General features: G+C 49.1%; 1 protein-coding gene across 5 annotated transcripts in view; it reads right to left on the bottom strand.

Moving 5' to 3' along the window:
• DNAJC13 (DnaJ heat shock protein family (Hsp40) member C13) overlaps positions 1-19,156 on the bottom strand; it is a 1,667,846-nt gene that overhangs the window by 936,444 nt on the left and 712,246 nt on the right. For all 5 annotated transcript variants that reach the window (XR_014970022.1, XM_085630673.1, XM_085630671.1 and 2 more), the window contains one exon: positions 49-133. Coding sequence is in view for 4 of the 5 variants with exons in the window: in XM_085630673.1 (XP_085486799.1) it covers positions 49-133 (85 nt within the window). In the remaining variant the exon portion in view is untranslated. The remainder of the gene's footprint in view (positions 1-48; positions 134-19,156) is intronic.

The raw sequence follows: 19,156 nt of genomic DNA, 5'->3' as shown, positions 1-19,156 counted from the left end.
TCCACATAGTCCTACCAATAATTTAGCAGTGTAGACTTTATGCCTCACCTGAATAATATGAGGAAGACAAGTGTTATCCGAGAGCAGCCTCTTCACCCTGGGCAACGGCCTTATGATGGCGTTGTCTTCATCCCTAAAATAAATATTTCTTTACTGTCAAGAATCACAGAATAAGCATTTTCTATTCATGAGAATCAGATTCTTGCCATAGTAAACCTAGTTAAAATGAAAGACGGCATTTGGCTTGTTAACATAGCAAGATAAGACAATTGTAATTATAACTGCTCTGAAATTTTGTCTTTGGATGGTGAACCGTTAAAAACATGTTTTCCTTAATAAATATCTGCATGCAAACAACATCTTTCGCAACAACGTTTTGGAGCAAACTATGGAAGAAAGAGTGAAGGATGGGAGAAGTGTGGCTAATGATGGGGAATGGCTCCTTTTTACTGCCAAGTCCAATGTTGTTTGGAGAGGTTTCATTTTTTGTTGCCATAACAATGACATTTGTTTGGAATGATATATGCAAGACATGTTGGGCAAATAATAGTCATAGCTCGTGTACTATATGAAAGGGTATGGAACAACCGAATACATGAGAGGCATAGCATATTTACTATCTGAAAGACTAGGTATGGGACACATAATCGGTGGCTCTTCAGCATTGCACATGTATAATAGGTAAGGCTAGTAATGTACAATGACATGTGTAGAATGTATATGATAATTGTATATGACGTGAAGTTTACACAAGGATATACTTTTGTCACGGTATATATATATATACAACATGTGAGGCTAGATATACAACATGGCAAATGTACTGAATGTATTCACAGTATTTAACATGGGAAATATAAGACTAGGCATCTGGCACTGAACAATGTAAGCAAAGTTAAATATTTGGCATGCCATATGCATTACACACAAGGGGAGGTATTTTAGTCAAGAACCTGTACAGCATTTGGGGGCAGTACAATACAGTAAAAAGAAAAATTCAAGAATGCAAACTAAATATTCAAAAAAGGAATTTGTTAAGCCAAGCATACATTAAGTGAGACTAAAGAACACATAACTTACTCTAGTAAAGCTCTTGCGGCTGGTACTCAATTCACAGATACTTCAACTTTTGAATCCCCATTTGCAGAATGGATTGGAAACCTTTGCAGTGATGCTCTACTTTGCTGACAACTGCGCCATCAGACTCAGTGGCAACCTCACCCCATCTTCTGAAGTGACAGTGCAGAGCCATATATAACGGTCACCTCTGCACGCAAATGTCAGTTTATCATAAAACATTTTGCAGCCTTGGACTAAGTGTCAGTGACAGAGCACTATATTGTGATAGCGTTCCGAATCTGACATGGAACATTTCTGACAACTAGTCAAAATGTCCACTGCATAGAAAAGAAAGCAAGATAAGCGAGTGAGGAATCTGTGGTTAGATACAGTATCCATCAGAAAGAGTGTCATAGAAGGTAAGTAACTAGTTCTAATGAACAATACTTCTAACTGCAGATTCCTCACCTTTTGAATACATTCCAAAGCAGTACCCTCCAAATCTGTGGGTCTGAGAAGCAAACTTTAATCTTGGAAGTCCTGCAAAACCAAGCAGGCATAATGGCCCTCCTTAAGGACCTGCAACTTGATACAGAAGGGTCTGGTGAAGGTTTGGACAGACGGCACGTTGCAGCCTGACATATGTCCAGCACAGAATCTTCCCTACCTACAGTCACAGCAACAGCTCTTGAGGATTGAGCCCAAGGTACTCAGGGGCCTCCTACTTGGTTTTGCATTTGTTCATACAGAGAACGATACATCATGAAAGGGTCTGTTCTGAACTCCCTTCCTCTTCTTTGCACCGGTGAATACAAATAGTTGTTCATCCATCCCAGTGTTCCTTAGTCCAATTGATATAGAGACTAAAGGCTCTCTTGGGGTCCCATAGGTGAAGCCTCTCCTCCACGTGGTGTGACGGAGAGAAAAACATGGGAAGCATGATGGAATGTCCCACACTGAAGGACACCCTCACCTTTTGGGAGTAGGGGTGGCTGAGTCCAGAGTACCAACTAGTCTGGAAAGAAGGTGGTAGGCAGCTGTTGTGCTAACAGTGCCTACAGATCACTGATGCAATGCACAGATGTATTTGGAATGAGGAAGGTTGACTAAAGAGTAAGCAACCTCAGATGTGCACAGGTTCTAAAAGTGAGAACATCAAAATCACAAGGACCAAATTAAGGTCTCACTATGGCATAATAACAGGCTCAGGATGAAATATGTGCACAAGCCGCTTCAAAAAGTGCATCACAAATGGTGATTTGAACAGAGAGGGCTGATCACACAAATGCAGGAGGGCTAAAAGGGCTGACAAATAACCTGCAACAGTTCCCGCAGTGAAGCCTTGTAGGGCCAAAGATGAATAGTCAAAGTAACTTGTTAAGCGCACAAATCACCTTAAGGTCTCATGGTGCTTGCGGGACTCCAGTAGACTGAAGGTCCTATCTATTCATTATTTCTGATCAAATAGCCACGTTTTTAATTCTCTCCGGAAATGTTTATGTTCGACGATGGAGAGAAGTTGGGACGGAAGCTCATTCCAGAGATTGGGCAAGAAAGGAAAAGAATCGTCACCCACTACGTACAGTGCGGATTCGAAGTGGGGTAAGGAGAGATTTTGAACTAGATCTTAACAGTCTTCCTGGCTGGTACCGGTTAAGCTTTTTCGCTAGATAACAGGGTCCGGTTCCATATATGATCTTATGGGTGAGGCATAGGGTTTTAAAATGACCTCTTTCTTACCGGAAGCCAGTGGAGGGACCTCAGGCTGGGGGCTGAAGGAGATCTAGGTGGCAGATTCAAAATAATAATAAACAGGGAATATCAGAACTCTTTGCCTGAAGCAAACTGACAACAGTCCTTGCACCAGGCCACAAACTTGCCCAGCAACCGGAATAGACGGACTTTGTAGACAGGCGATGAGCAATCAAAATCACATCCATCACTTCAGCAGAAAGATGAAATCCACCAAGCTGAATCAGTACAATCTTCATGCATGGAAGCTGGGGTGTAAAACCCTGCCCTGTTGTTGGGAGAGCAGATCCTCCTGAAGATGTAGGTGAAACGGGGGCAGAGACTTAGACTCGGCAGGTCAGAGTACGACATCCTGTGAGCCCAGTCTGGGGGCTATCAGAATGAGCTGAACCCAGGCCTACCTGATTTTTTCCCCTTAGAACATAGGAATGTAGCTACAGTGGTGGGAACATGTATACAAGACTAGAGTCTTAGGAAAGGTGGAACACATCACCTAGAGGACCTTGAGGTGGAAATTCTAGCACAAAATACTCAGCAATGAGCATCATCTGTAACAGAAGATAAAGTTACTTACCTTTGGCAAATATTTTCACGTGATATTTTACCTACCTGCATATTCCTTATCTTTTTTTTACCTTTTAAATATCTCAGGTGTCAGACTGAATCCACAAACACTTCAATAGCTCTCCATACTGATAGGGTAGCTGGCTCCACTTTGGAGGTTGGTTGGGGGACAAAGAGGCTAATCGAGTGAGGGAGGTCAACCCTGTGAGGGAGACAGATCAGATGATATAGGGAGAGATGCATGAGGTGTGAATACCCACACCCTTCGTGATCAGTCCACAGCTATTAGAATTACTTGGGCACGGTCCAGGCATTTTTCCTTATGACACGGAGGTTGGAGTGCAGATTCTGCCTCTCCAACTGAGAAGGGAGGACCCCCTTGACATGCAGCAGGGAACAAAGGAAGTGTTGCAGAAGGTCTGCACACCACATCCTCCTTGGCTAGTCAGGTTGATTAGAATGCCTTGGACCCAGTCCTGGCCAATCTTCCTGAAGACTCTAGGAATCAAGGCCATGGGATGAAACAAACCCTGAAATAGAAAAACTCCTCTTCAACCGAAAGCACAAGTTACTTACTTGTGTAACGATATATCTGTAAGAGACATTAGTTAGTGATAGATTCCTTAACTTAGAATATCCCCAGGCGTCAGAATGGATCTGGAAAGTTTTCATCAGCAGTACCCCTGGGCGTCGGTAGGCGTCGTCGTACGGCTCTGCGTACGTCACTGGCGTCGTAGCCGCCGAGATGACGTCGTCAGAGCTACTTAGACACGCCCACGCGCACTGACGTCAGTTCTGTACACAACTTTTCCGCGCCAGGAGCACAGAGCCATTCCAGAAGGGATGCCCTGAACCCTTGAGAACAGTTCGCAGAACGGGGAAGCTGGGCGGGTGGTAAGGAATCTATCACTAAGGTCTCTTACAGATACATCGTTACACAAGTAACTTGTGCATCTGAAAGACACACGTTGGTGATAGATTCCTTACCTTAGAATACATACTCAAGCAAAACCAACCCGTGTGGTGGGTCTGCAAAGTGAGAATTACAACAGAAAGTCACGGAGAACTGAACAGCTAAAGTAGCCGTTTCTCCGGACCGGACTGTCAAGGCAATAGTGCTTAGTGAAAGTATGCAACGAGGCCCAAGTGGCCGCCTGACAGATGTCTTGCAGGGGGACACCGCGTCCCAATGCTGTAGTAGCTGCTGTCGCCCTGGTAGAATGGGCGCGCAGCCCAACCGGAGGTTCCTTTATAGCCAAAGAGTAACAGGCTTTAATGCAGAAGACAACCCATCGGGAGATAGTTCTCTTGTGCACAGCACGGCCTTTCTTGGGGCCACGTAGCCAACAAAGAGCTGGTCATCCACCCGGAGCTGTTGTGTGCGGTTGAGATAGAATGAAAGTGCATGTTTTGGGTCCAGACGGTGGAGCCTCTCCTCTTTACTTGAAGGGTGCAGAGGTGGAAAGAAAGTGGGCAGAGTGACAGTTTGCCCGAGATGAAAGGCAGAGACTACTTTTGGTAGAAAGGAGGGACATGGTCGAAGCACAACCTTATCCGGATGAATCACCAGGAAAGGAGGTTTACAGGAAAGAGCATGGAGCTCATTCACCCCCCTAGCGGAGGTGATGGCCACCAGGAAGACAGTTTTCAAAGTCAATAAACGCAAAGGACAGTTATGAAGAGGCTCAAAGGGAGCGCACATCAAGTATGTGAGAACCAGGTTCAAGTCCCATTGAGGCATCACAAAAGGAATAGGAGGGAAAAGGTGAGTAATGCCTTTGAGAAATCTATTGACAACCAGGGACTTGAAAAGAGAGGGCTGATCAGGAAGCCTAAGAAAGGCTGAAAGAGCAGACAGGTAGCCCTTGATAGTGCCCAGAGCAGAGCCTTGCTGGGCCAAAGAGAGAAGGAATAATAGGACCTCAGAAAGAGAGGCAGCAAGAGGATCGACAGCTTTCGCTGTGCACCATGCCACAAATGTTTTCCACCGACAGGGTATGCCGTTTTATTGGAGGGACGCCTGGCTGCCAGAATTACATTACAGACTTAAGGAGGCAAATCAAATGGAATCAGCGGCCGCCGCTCAATCTCCACACAAGGAGGTGGAGGCTGGACAGGTTCGGGTGGAGGACCGTCCCCTGTTGCTGCGACAGGAGAGCCTCCCGAAGAGGCAGTCAGATCGGGGGGTCTACGCTCATACTGAGTAGCTCGGGATACCAAACTCTTCAAGCCCAGTCCGGCACCACAAGAATGACTTGGGCCCGGTCGCGTCTAATCTTCTTCAGCACTCTGGGCAGAAGTGGAATAGGCAGAAAGGCATACAATAGACCGCAACTTAACTTGCGACGAAAAGCGTCTCCGAGCGAGTGCCACCTTGGAAACGCGCACAACTGCTGACATTGCGTGTCCTCTTCGGTGGCGAATAGATCTTACCAAGGTTCTCCCCACTGCTGAAAGAGACCTTGTACCACCTCCGAGTGAAGACACCATTCGTGATCCTACATGCACCTGTGGCTGAGTTCATCCGCCCTAGCGTTCAGTGTACCTCCCAGGTGTTGAACCACCAAGGAAATGCCTTGACGTTCCAGCCATGTTCAGAGACGTAGAGCCTCCTGACATAGGGTCCACGACCCCACCCCGCACTGCTTGTTGCAGTACCACATGGCGGTGGTGTTGTCTGTGAACACCTGCACCACTCTCCCCTTGACAGAGGGAAGAAATGCTTTCAGTGCAAGTAGGATCGCCCTGAGCTCCAAAAGATTGATATGGAGCTTGGACTCCGCCAGAGAACAGAGGCCTCTGATCTCTGCCTCTCCCATGTGGCCGCCCCATCCCAGGAGGGACGCGTCCGTCACTACTGTGTGCTCCAGTTGGGGAAGGGAGAGGGATCTGCCGCTGACCCAATGCTGGTTCGTGAGCCACCACTGCAAGTCCTGTGCAGTGCCCTCCGAGATCTGGACGTAGTCGGACAGGTTCCCCCGATGCGGTGTTCACTGGAACTTCAGGTACCACTGTAGAGCCCGCATATGCCATTTGGCATGATAGATCAGCAGGATGCAGGAGGCCATGAGGCTCAGCAGCCTCAGGGTCTTCCTGACCGAAACCCAGGACCAGGGCCAAAAGTTTGGAATCATAGCCCGAATGTCCTGGACTCACTGTTCGGATGGATAAACCCGAAACTGTGCCGTATCCAGAACCGCTCCGATGAAGAGGAGCTTCTGAGAGGGAATCGGGTGTGACTTCGGCACGTTGATGGGAAACCCCAGCAAATGCAGGAGGTCGGCCGTAGTCTGGAGGTGGGAGACGACTGCTTGGGGTGAGTCCGCCTTCAACAGCCAGTCGTCGAGATAGGGGAAGACTGAAACCCCTGATCTGCGCAGATGAGCTGCGACCACCCCCATCACTTTCGTGAACACCTGAGGGGCGCTGGTAAGGTCGAAAGGGAGCACGGTGAACTGAAAGTGCTCGTGGCCTACCGTGAACCGCAGGGAACGCCAGTGGGCCAGCAGGATGGGTATATGAAAATAAGCATCCTGCAAGTCCAACGCTACCAGCCAGTCTTGTGGGTCTAGGGCAGACAAGACCTGAGCAAGCGTGAGCATCTTGAACTTCTCCTTCCGGAGGAAGCGATTGACGTTCTGGAGGTCTAAGATACAACGCAGTCCCTTGTCCTTCTTCGGAAACACGAAGTAGAGGGAATAACAACCACGACCTACTTCTGGCATCGGAACGCGCTTGATGGCCCCTTGGCCAAGAGGGCCGCAACTTCCTGCTGGAGAAGTGACAAGTGATCCCCCGACATTCGGTGGTACTGAGGTGGCATGGCTGGAGGGGTAGACTCGAAGGGGAGAGAGTAACCCCTTCGGACTATTTGCAGAACCCACCTGTCCTAGGTGATGGTGCGCCAGTGGGGAAGCTGATGGCGAATCCTGCCACCCACTGGCGTCTGGTGGGCCTGAAACACCGGACTAGAAAGGTTTTGAGGTGGCGGCGGCAGGGGAGGTGGTGGATTGACCTGCCCGCTGTCCTCAATACCCACCACGGCGGGTCCCACATCCGTGGCTTCGCTGAGACTGTGGCTGCGCAGGCTTGCGGGTCTGAAAGGAATGCGCTTGGGCGACTTGACCCTGACCTCGGAAGGAGCGAAAAGCGGACCCCGAGGGAGTACGCGTGGTGGCGAGACTCAAGGACTGGGCCGAAGCCCGAGAGTCCTTAAAGCGTTCCAGGGTGCTATCCGCCTTGTCATCAAAGAGGCGTGTGCCATATAAGGGCATGTCCAACAAGGTGTTCTGGACATCCCCGGATAAGCCAGTAGTTCTGAGCCAAGCACTGCCGTCGTGGAAAGTGCCCTGCCGAGAGAATCGGCTGTGTCAAGCCCACAACGGATAGTAAATTTAGCATCATCTCTCGCTTCGGTAATGACCTGTGAGAGAACCACCCGTGCTTCCACAGGGCACTGAGGCAGCACCTGTGCCACGGTGTCCCACACAGAATGGGAATAGCAGACCAACAGGCACGCAGTATTCACCGCTCGCAACCCGGAACTGGCAGAAGTGAAAATCTTTTTCCCAAACTGCTCCAGTCCCCTAGATTTCTTGTCCGGAGGAGCAGAAGGGAATGCGCTCGGCGAGGCGGAAGCCTGGACAACCAGACTCTCAGGCGTCGGGTGTTGTGTGAGAAAGCTGGGATCGCCCGGCGCCGGGTGATGGCAGTGTGCCACACCCTTGTCTACAGGAACCCCTGTGTTAGGTTTGTTCCAGGTGCTCAACAGGATGTCAGAAAGCGCCTCATTGAAGGGCAGCATTGGCTCCGCAAAGGACGACTGTGGCTGCAGCATCTCGGTCAGGTGATTGGTCCTGATAGGTACAGAAGGGAGCTCGAAGTTAAGTGCCTCAGCCGCCAGACGCAACACCACTGAAAGAGTCCCAACCTCCTCCACAGCCACGGAAGAAGGGGACAGTGTAACAGGACGTGGAGAGAAATCCAGATGTACTGGACCCTCCATGTCGCCTTCCCATTCAGACTCATCCTCGCATTGAGCTGCAAGAGGGTCCTCAGACCCCTCCCAGTACTCCCCTTCATCCACCGGTTGTTGAGGAGGCCGGTAAGGACGAGGTGCCTGGGGAAAGGGGACAAACTCCCCACCAAGAAATGGAATGGGAGGGTAAGATACCAGTCCCGGTTCGGCGCCATCCGGCGTCAGCGGCGGCGCAGCACTTGGCGCCGGCTGCGGCGCCGAGGCCGGCTCCAGAGCCGGCGGCGAGGCCGGAGCCGCCCTCGACACCGCAGGGTATGGTGCAGGCGTAGCCGAGGCCCAAGGCGGCGGCACGGTGGCAGACCCACCCAACAGGTCCCCAGGGCCCGATGGCGCTCCGGAGGGACCCGATGGGGCAAACAAATGGCGCAAGGCCGACACGAAGGCCTGCACCTCGTCCGAAGTACCGTGCGGTCCCGGAAAGAGTGGGTAGGCCGCAGGCAACAACGGAGGCTCCAACGGAGCCGCGGGGGAGTGACCACCCACCCCCTCCACCACGTCCTGCGACCGGTGAGGGTTAGAGGAAGAGCGGCGTCGCGTCTCGACTTTTTATGGCGCCTAGACTTACCTGTCCAATTCCGGCGAGCGATGCCGATAGCTCCGCGACTGGTCCCTCGACCTCCCACGGGAGCGGGACCTCGATCGGCGCGGAACCGATTGCCGGACCTCCAACAACTTTCGGGAATGCTCCCGCAAAGCTTTCGGCACCATGGCCTGACAATCGGGGCACGCCTCGGGGTCATGGGCGTGCACCAAACAGAACAGAAGCACGTCGTGCGGGTCCACTACCAACATGTTCCAACAGCAGGCCCTACAAGACATAAACCCAGGCATCCCTATTGCATCAGGAGTCAAGTACACGACAAAACAAGTTGATAGAAACCAAGTTAAAACTTTTAACTAGGGGTACCGCTCTCTCTCGGATCTGCGCAGCTGTGCGGAAAAAGAAAGAACTGACGTCAGCGCGTGTGGGCGCGTCTAAGTAGCTCCGACGACGTCATGTCGGTGGCTACGATGCCAGCGACGTACGAGGAGCCGTACGACGACGCCTACCGACGCGCAGGGGTACTGCTGACGAAAACTTTCCGGATCCAGTCTGACGCCTGGGGATATTCTAAAGTAAGGAATCTATCATTAGCGTGTCTGTTTCAGATTATGTTCTCCAAAGCTCCTTGCAAAGAATACGGGATGTCATAGAACTGTGGGCAGAGTATATTTTCACAAGTAAGTAAAGGATCCCCCTGAGGGTTGGCCCACACAGCAAAGATGGTCACTACCAGCTCTGGATCGAGAAGCCACTTGCAGTAGGCAAGAGAGTGCCGGATTAGGCTGTGGAACCCAGTGTTCAGAGAGCCTGCCAGATAGCTGGAGCCCAGTCAGAACCTGTGCTTACACTCCTAAGCCCAGAGCTTTAGCGTATCCCGACACAGGAGAGGAGACCTTCCTCCTCCCTGCTTGTTGACATACAAAAAGAATCGCAAGGGTGTATTGTCAGTCAACCTGACAGGCAACAGGGACAAACAGGCCATGAAGGTATGAGAGAAAGGCCTTCAGGAGCAGGCAAATAGCCTGCAGTTCAAGCAGGATGATGTGAAGAACCTGCTCTTCTGGAGGCCAAAGATCCCCGATTTCTAGTTCCCCCAGATGTGAACCCAACCTGTGAGTGGATGTGTCTAGTACTACTTTGGCCAGAAGGGCATCCCTTGTGAGAGATGCTCCTCAACCATCCATCAGCTCAAGAGCGTTGCAGTGTTCTGTGACATTGTGAAGGTGTCAGATAGATCTCCCAGTTCCAGAACTAATGCCGACAAAGTCACCAGTGCAGAACCCCCACCTGCCAGACTTCACATGGGACCAGAAGAACCATTACGACTGGAACTTCTGTCCCCTGCTGAAACTTTTGAATCACATCCTGTGAGAAAGTGCCCAATTTCTTGCATGGTATGCCCCCACTTTTTGCTAAAATAATGATGTTCTTTGACTGAGTGTGCCCTCGGCTCCTGCTAATCAGGTACCCAGGGTCTATCTTCCTTCCCTAAAATTGCATTGAAGCCTAAATCCAATTGGCATCTCTGGCAACATGTCAGCCCTTGGTAAATGGTACCACAGGTACCCAGGGTACTGGGACAAGAGAAGGCCTCTAAGGGCTGCAGCACTTATTGTGCCACCCTTAGAGGCCCTGTACCCTGACACCCTCACACTGCCTTTGCAGGCTGCGTGTCTTGGTGCAGAACAAAGTGAAGAGTCGACATGGCACACATCCATGTGTGCCATGCCCACAAAACCACTGCCCTGGCATAGATCAGTCAACCCTGTGGCAGCGTGCAGTACACCTGAGGTGAGGGTACAGGTGCATGAGCCCTGTACGCCTACAGAGCCCAAGTCCATTCTTGGGCATTGTAAGTGCAGTGCTGCCATTAGGAGTATATGGTGCTGGGAGTTTGTCATTACGAACTCCACAACACCATAATGGTTACACTGAAGACTGGGAAGTTTGTTATCAAACTTCTCAGCACATTAAACCCACACTGATGCCAGTGTGGGATTTAATGTAAAATGCACAACAGCGGGCATCTTAGAGATGCCCCCTGAAACTCGACCAACTTCTAGTGACTCGATTGAGTGGCTGCTTAGGCTGCCACCAACAGACATGTTACTAGACCCCTGGGTACAGAGCCTGCTACTCTCAGGGGGCCTGAAACAATGCACATCCTGGGACGAGGTGCCAAGCCTCCTGCCCTAGGATGGGCAGGGTTCACGAAAGGGGAAGCTTCAAAGGCATGCCGCTTTGTGAGCCTTCCCAGACCATTTGCTGCTTTTAGCAACTGGTCCCCGCTGGTTCTACCTCCCACTTTGGGACGGCGAGAAAAACAAGTGAGGAAAAGAGGTGTGCCCACCTCTGCCAACTCCACCCCTTAGGTGGGGGAGGCGAGGTGAAGCACAACTCTGAGTTCCCGCCATATTGAGGATAGGGGACCCCAACCAACCAGGGAAAGGCTCCTGCCCCCATCCCACGGGAGGGTGGCACGATAGGGGGTGTACCCACCCCAGGGAAGGGACCCGTTGGTCCCTGCCCTTTATCTACCGGTCCCTGCCCTTTATCTACCTGTAACGCCCCTAAATCTAGTATTTAGGGGCACCCTGAACCTTGCTTCCTCGGATCCAGCAACAACAAGATGGAAAGAAGAAGAAGGACCAAACAGACGTGCAACCAACTAACAAGAGGAAGACGCCCAATGACTTGGCCCCAGCCCTACAGGCCTGTCTCCCCTCGAACCTGCTCTTGCGAAATCCCGGTGTGTCCTGCAGCTTGCAACCTCGAAAACCCTGGAGGACCTGCCTGCCTTCACTTCCAAAGACTGCTTCTCCAGTGAACACCAGATTTGTTCAACTGCAACCTCTGGCAGCAGCCAGAGACCGCAAATCCAGCCCACTCTGCACCCACCGAACCCGGTCCAAGCTAGAGTGGAAAAACACCACGAGGAGGTCACCCCAGCGATCCTGACCTGAGATCCGGGGACCCCTTACCTGCCTCAAGCCTCCAGCAGACGCCTGCAGCCTAAGTCCAGAAGGCCCGCTAATTTCGACCAGGAGCTGGTAAGAAGATCCAACCCCGAAAGGCACCCCTGCAACAGACGCCCCACAGCATTGTGCGCCCAAATCAACGGTGCCTAACCAACCCTTAACTTCCCAACTTACCTCTCGAAGTGGTGGTCGCACCCAGAAGTCCTTCGTCTCCCTGCCTGCAGTGCTTTTGCAAAGCGGAGGTTCTCCTTAGAAAACAACAGGGCGCCCGACATCGAAATAGCACTCTGCACCACGCTGCCCCAGTGCCGCTGAGGATGCACCTTTTGTGCTACTTTGGTTCCCCATTTGTCCTGACTTAAACCCTAGGAGCTTTGCTCCCACAACCCAGTGGCCTGCTTGCCAGCAGCCACCAACCGGAGGCCCCCTATCCCCCATTGGATAACATTGGGCCTCAACACTCTGCACCCGGCTGCCCTAGTGCCGCTGAGGGTTTAACAAGAGTGCATCACTGACCCTGGGGGGCTCCTGAGTCTATCCCCAGAACATTAACTCCCACAGTCGATCACTTACCTGTGAACAGATAACCTGTTTTTCCTCCATAGGATAACATTGACAATTTTCTTCCAAAAAGTTTCTAAGTGTGGAGTTTTGAAATGTAAAATATTCTTTAAAAATCGCCTAAATAAACAAAACTTATTTACTTACCTGTTTGCAGGAAATGTCCCAGTGCTGAATCTAGGTATCCAGCACTGAGTTACGTAAAAAGTAACTTACCTGTAATTTACTGAAAAAGCAGATTCATTTCAATGTACTGTATTTGCTAAGTGTTGCAACCTACTGCATCCCCTGTAAATCAAACAAATTACAATTTCTATTGCATTTTCAAACTGTTCTATATTCAGCAACTTATTACTAAAAAATATTTAATGCTTACCTGTGCCAGGCTTGCTTGGTTCTAAAAATAAAACAGTATATTTTTTATACAGAAGCAATTGGCCTAGAGTTCAGTTCTTGAGTGTGTGAATTAATTTGCTGACTGAGTGTGTACATCAAATGCTTAACACTGTCCTCTGTTATTGCCTTACTGCTCGACCACTCTATCACAAATAGAGAGTAAGGTTCTATCTAACTTTAACCTCTGCCTACCTCTGGGGTCACCTTGACTCTATACACACTATACCTCATTTTGGTGTAGTATATATAGAGCCAGTTCCCTACACATCCTGATTGTGCCTCATCCTCAGAGGAGGAGGAAAGGCACTTGTGTACTGTGTCCAGTACTCCCCTTATGACTAGTAGGCACTGAGAGTGCTCTAGGTGAGATTTAGGCACATTGATTGAAAAGCCCAAGTCGAACAGTAGAGATGTTGTTTGCTGCTGGTGGTCTGACACCATCTGTGGCGAGTTGGCCTTGAGCAGTCAGTCATCTAGGTAAAGAAAGAATGAGATCATAGGCCTTCCCAAAAGTGCCGCAACCACCACCATCACCTTGGTATGGACTTGAGGTACCAAAGTTAGTCCAAATGAGTGGACAACAAACCGGTAGTGTGTAGAGCCTACGATCAAACGTAGGTTCTGTTTGTGCAATTGAAGGATCGGCATGTTAAAATATGTGTTTAGCAGATCAAGGACAAAATTCAGTCTTCGGCTTCTATAACTGGAACAAATTGAGCCAAGGACAGCATCTTGAACTTTTCCTTGCACAGCAAACAATTCAAGATCCTGAGTTTGAGTATTGGACAAAGTCTGCCATCCTTCTTGGCAACCAGGAAGTACTGAGTGTAGTACCCCTGTTCAATTTCCAGTTCGGCAAATAACTCCACTGATCATTTCTGCAGGAGGCCTGCCACCTCACAGAATATGAAGGTGATACTCAGGTGAAGTGACAGAGGGAGAAATCTGGGGAGGAACCTGTTGGAAGGGTAGGGCATATCCTCTTTGTATAATGTGTAGGTACCTCAGTTCATAAATTATGGCTTTACAATTATAAAAAGAGGAAGTTACCAGCCACTTAACTGGCCACACATGCATCAGTCAAGGGGACGCTAAAGCAGCTTTCCAAACGATGCCTTAGGATGTGGAAAAAAGGGGGCTGTTGGGCTTGATGCCACTTTCCTTCGGCGTCAAGCTACTGAGCAGGCTGGGAGGGCTAAGGCTGTTGAAAGGAAAAGTCTTTGGAAAAGCCCAGAAACTTCCAGAACTGCCACTAGGCAAGAGCTTGTCCTATCTTAAATCTTTCCAAGATCGGGTCAGCGTCATCTCTAAACAGGCAAGCCCCATCAAATGTCATATCCATAAAGCTTGCTTTCACATCTCTAAAGAACTTGGTAGTTGAAGTCAAGCATGCCTTGTAAGGGCCGTCGAGGAACCAAAGACCCTGGCCATTGTGTCCAGGCCAGCCGAAATTATTTTTTCTGCCCCTCCCTCACCACTCCCGCAAAATATTGGTCCAGCGGGCTCAGAACCACCAACTTGGCCATATTCTTTAAGGCATGGCAATATCTGGCAAGCAGACAGGTCATGCTCATTCATCCGAGGGCAAAGCTTTTTGCAAAGAAAATTTTCTTATTAACAACCTCCAGCTTTTTGGATTATCTGTCCCATTGGAAACGTGCCTGGAGTTTGCTTTGTGCAAGACGAGGCTTGCTCCACAAGACCTTCTGGTGAGGGATAGGCTTAGAGGAAAGCAGGATCCCCCGTCTGGCAATAAACCTGTTTACAACATGCGCTTTGATAAGCATGGCCCTTGCTGCTTTTATACAGCTAAGCAAGATCTCATTAAAGCCCAACAGAGTTTTAGGCGCTGTCAAAACAGCTGAAAGACCCTGATCAAGATACTGAATTTGGTTTATATTGTGGGCAGGGGCAATTTTAACATCACCACTACCTTCCTCAGAATGCAAGGACAAGACATCGCTTTTTGCGGGAGCCGGATCAGCAGGGCATTCTGTGTCTATCTCAGAAGATGTGTCCAGCGCGCTAGCATTCAATAACGCGAGGCAGTTAGCTGTGTCTAGAGACAGAGGGGCAGCAAACTTGCCACCTCATTGCTGTCATCATCATGAATGACAGGGTCAGGCAGCAGGAGATGATCTAAGCCCAACCTAAAGAAGTCATCCACAACAGTTCCCTGTACCTGGCTTGATCAGCTAATCTCTGGGCCTCTCTCCGATATGGCAATAAAATGGTTTGGTTTTCAGATGGTGTTCCTATTCCTTTGGAGGAGCTGAAATCGTTGATGGTGCCCGTTGAGGTGTTGCTGACGGCACCAATGGAGTGGCCAAGAGTGAAGGCCGGATGGGTCCAGCTGCTGGCCCAGGCATTCCCTGACTGGGAGCCCTTAGGTCAAATGGCGCTGAGGGCCGGCTGGTTGGCAGAAACCCAAACAAAACCGCAACTGGACACATGGGACCAGGAGGCATACCAGAGGGGACAGCAGTCTGTATGAATAATGTGATTATGGTGCTGAGGAACTGAGTCAGGTCAGTTCCAGGCATTTGGAAGTTCAGCTAAGCCAGCATCAATGCAGTGTATGGGAGAGGCAGCGACGTATCCAGAACAGACCTTACTGCAGGCACCAGAGTCTGAGGTACCGCTGGAATGGACCTCTTGGACAGAGTAATGGCAACAAGCCCTGTTTCAAAGTAAGAGTCTGTTGGAGGCAGAGTGAGATAGTGACTTACCTCAAGACCTAAAATGACTTCAAGAAGTATTGCTATCCTGCCACCTTCTCTTCCTGTGCTTCCTCTTTTTTTCTTTCTAGGATTTGGATGATTCTGAGGAATGAGACTTCGAGGCTGACCTTTACCAGACCTTGACCAAGAAAAAGAAGGTCTCTCAGGGATCTAAAACTGCAACCCTGACCTATGCAAAGTGGTTGAGGTGGTCTTAACACTTTTCCCATAACCCTCAATGGAAGGCTTATGTCAAAGTGAGAGCAGTTGAAGATGTTAAGGTACCCCTTCACCTGCACAGACAACCTCAGAAAAGTCTCAAAATGTACTTTTACTTAGGCAGGTCACGGAAGTTATTACTTACAGGCGCTAGCTGCATGACAAGGTGGTTTTGAGAAAAACATCCTTTTATCAATCAGTATATACAAATTTGATCTGCAGTTTCAAACCCCCCAAAAAATGTTTGATGCTAGTAGCACAAAAGCAACTGAGTAAAATATTGCTCAAATGCAAACTCATACCAGTCTGTGTTTTTTTTCCAGACTGAAATGTAAAATTAAGACTTGCTAATCAGAACATAAGGACATCCTTCTTGGGTATAAAAGTGGACCTTTTAGAGCTGGAAATAAAAAAAAATGGACAAAACAAAAGATTGGTGCCATCTACATGCACCATCCTGCTGTAAGCACTCTCCTAAAGTCCATGCGCATACTGAATATATTGATTTGCCATAAGCTACCACCCATTCCACTAAACTTTGTGCCCATCCTCCTCCTCAAGTTCCAAACCTCTTTCATGATAAAAAAAAACCTGTACACTGACATCAAAAGGTACTGTTCCATATTGACACTGTGCCCTGTGCCTTTGTGTTTGGATGTGTTAACTATTGGAGAATGTAGTGTGCGTCACCAGGTTGTCTTTAGTGCTCACTGTGATTATATAGGTACATTAGGCTATAAACTTATTTCAGTGTTCTGCATAAACAGTTTTCTGAGATGGATGCCTGGCCACTAGAATTACATCACTACCTTGGAAAGAAGCTCAAAAGCAGTCAATGGTAGTTGCTCAATCCCCACGCATGGGGGGTGTAGGTAACACAGGCCTCAGCACAGGATCTTGCTCTGCTGCTGTAAGAGAAGATCCTCCTGAAGTAGCAACCTGATGAGAGGACAGATGCTCATGCCTGGAAGTTCTGGGTAACACTCACTCCTGGCCTACTCCTAAGCCATTGGGATAGCTTGGTGCCAGTCATTCCTAATCTTCCTCAGATCTCTTGGGTGGAGAGGTAGAGGCAGAAAGGCAAGCAAGAGCCGTAAACTCCATTCCTGGCGGAGTGCATTTGAGAGAAAGAATATTCTTTGGAACTCCAGCATGCAGTATGCAGTGACGAACTGATCTAGACCAGGATTTCCCCTTTGCGGAAAAATGCCCCTCGCCCCCTCTGGGGTTAACTGCCGCTAGTGATTGATCCACCAGGTGTCCACAACTAAGCTTGTATGCCCTGGCAATTCAAGATCATGCCAGATGCTTCATGACTAAGGAGTTGCCCTGCAGAGGTACAGGGCCTCCCAGAATAGGGCACAGAAAGCACTACGCCCTGCTTGTTGCAGTGCCAGATGGCAATAGTGTCTTACACGAATACCTATATCAACCTTCTTTTGTAGGAGGGTAGGAAGGCCTTCAACATCAAGTGAAAGGCCTGCAATTACAACAGATTGATGTTAAGCTCCAATGTGTGGCCAGTGCTGTCGCTCAGGGCAAGTTAAAATGGTTTCATTGCAGTAACGAGAGGGGCAGGATGCTGTCAGAAGGATCACTGACCCCAACTTGGAAAAGATAGGGTGGGCGGTTGCTGTGGAGGAGAGCCAACCTCATACCTGCGACCATCGGAGGGATCGCCGGCATCGTCCCGTTCTTACCTGCGGATGTAGCGGAGTGGCAAATGGAGGGGTTGCCAAAGGACTAGCTATGCCACTGCGTGTCCATCAGTGAAATCTTATCCAAGCGTGGCCCCAAAGCCCCACACTAGTACAGACAGCAATGCCCAAGCAGTCAGTGGTATACAGCCAAAAGCAGATTACGTTATTCGCTGCATTCTGACCTTATTGAATGATCTGTGCAAGATTGACGAGGTATTTGCTAGAGATTGTCTGCAACATCTTGCTGACCAGATCCTATAACGCATGTGACAACTATCTCAGGAGGCAGCTGGCATTCTTGGAACAAAGGGCGGGAATGGTCGAGAAAAACATACTCTTCCTGAATGTCTCCATATATGTTTTGATTCCCTAGCAGGAAGCGTGGTTGGAAAATAAGTGGGGTTTACCCTACTTATGGACACCTGTGCCACAAAACATTTAGGCGCAGGGTATTACATGAGGTAAACTGGGTCACCAGCGGCAGGTCTGTGTCTTCTGGCTAATTTTTGATTTATTGGCAGGAAAGAACAATGTTTGGCCTGAGTGCCCGTTAGTGTTTCTGTCAGGGCTTCACTAAAAGGAAGTATTGGTTCCGAGGAGGCCTGCTCAAGTTGAAGGACTTTCATCAGGACATTACTTTTGACCTCAACGTACAGGAGCTGCAGCCGGCCTGAGAGCCCCTGGATAGGAGGCTGATTCCTCTGTAGAAAGACCAGCAGTGAAATTCAACCCAATGGCCAGTTAGGTGTTCAGCCCATTGGCTTGCTGAAGATCCATATAAAAAATTTCAGCACCATAGTAATGGAAGGCATCATCCCCATCATCTCCAGTATCATCCTGACCATGTTAAATACTTCAGAGTCTGAGAAATATGAAATACTACCGGAGGAGTTCTAGGTAATGGCGTTCTGTCAGAGTCAGAATGTGGGCGGACAAATTGTGATGAGGCCTGTAGAGGGCATCAGTGCAGGTTGAGTCGGGCTCACCTCAGAGTTAGATAAGACAATAGGTTTCACCTAAAACATAAGCGCTATCTGTGCCAGCATCGATGCAGCGGGCACCAGTGTAGATTGTGGCACTAGGTTTTAAGTTGGGTTGGGTGTTCGCCTTGAACTCAAAGCAGACCCTACAGTGGAGTGAACAGGCACAGACTGCAAACATTTGTTTGTGACAGTTTCTACATGGTTTAAACCCCGAATTCTTGGGGTGTGTGGAGACGCTTATGGAAAGAAAGGTGCTAATGTCAGCATGCAGAGATAACGCATATATGTGGTTTCAGCATCACTTCTGGGGTGAGATGAAGTAAATTCAGAACCATACAATGCCACCTGCAAGCAGCACAATGCTGGACAATGCTGAGAAAAATTCCAGATGCAGTATGGCACCTGGGGGTATTAACAAGGTGAGGAATCAGTGGTTAGAAGTATCTATCAGAAGATATCCCACCCCCTATAAATAACCAAAACACTGCCCACAGTCACCACAATAGCCTATCCTAAACCTAGCCTTTCAAAACTCTATCTTGACCATAATATTAATCTTAGACTTAACCCAAAATAAGTTTTTTCAAAAATACTTTTTACAATTGACTTCCTTGGCAGTTAAAAAAAAAATAATTAGACGTG

This window comes from Triturus cristatus, chromosome 10 (genome assembly GCF_964204655.1).
Source record: "Triturus cristatus chromosome 10, aTriCri1.1, whole genome shotgun sequence".
Lineage (NCBI taxonomy): Eukaryota > Metazoa > Chordata > Amphibia > Caudata > Salamandridae > Triturus > Triturus cristatus.
Note: the sequence above shows the minus strand (reverse complement) of the source record. Positions and strands in the feature narration are given on the sequence as shown.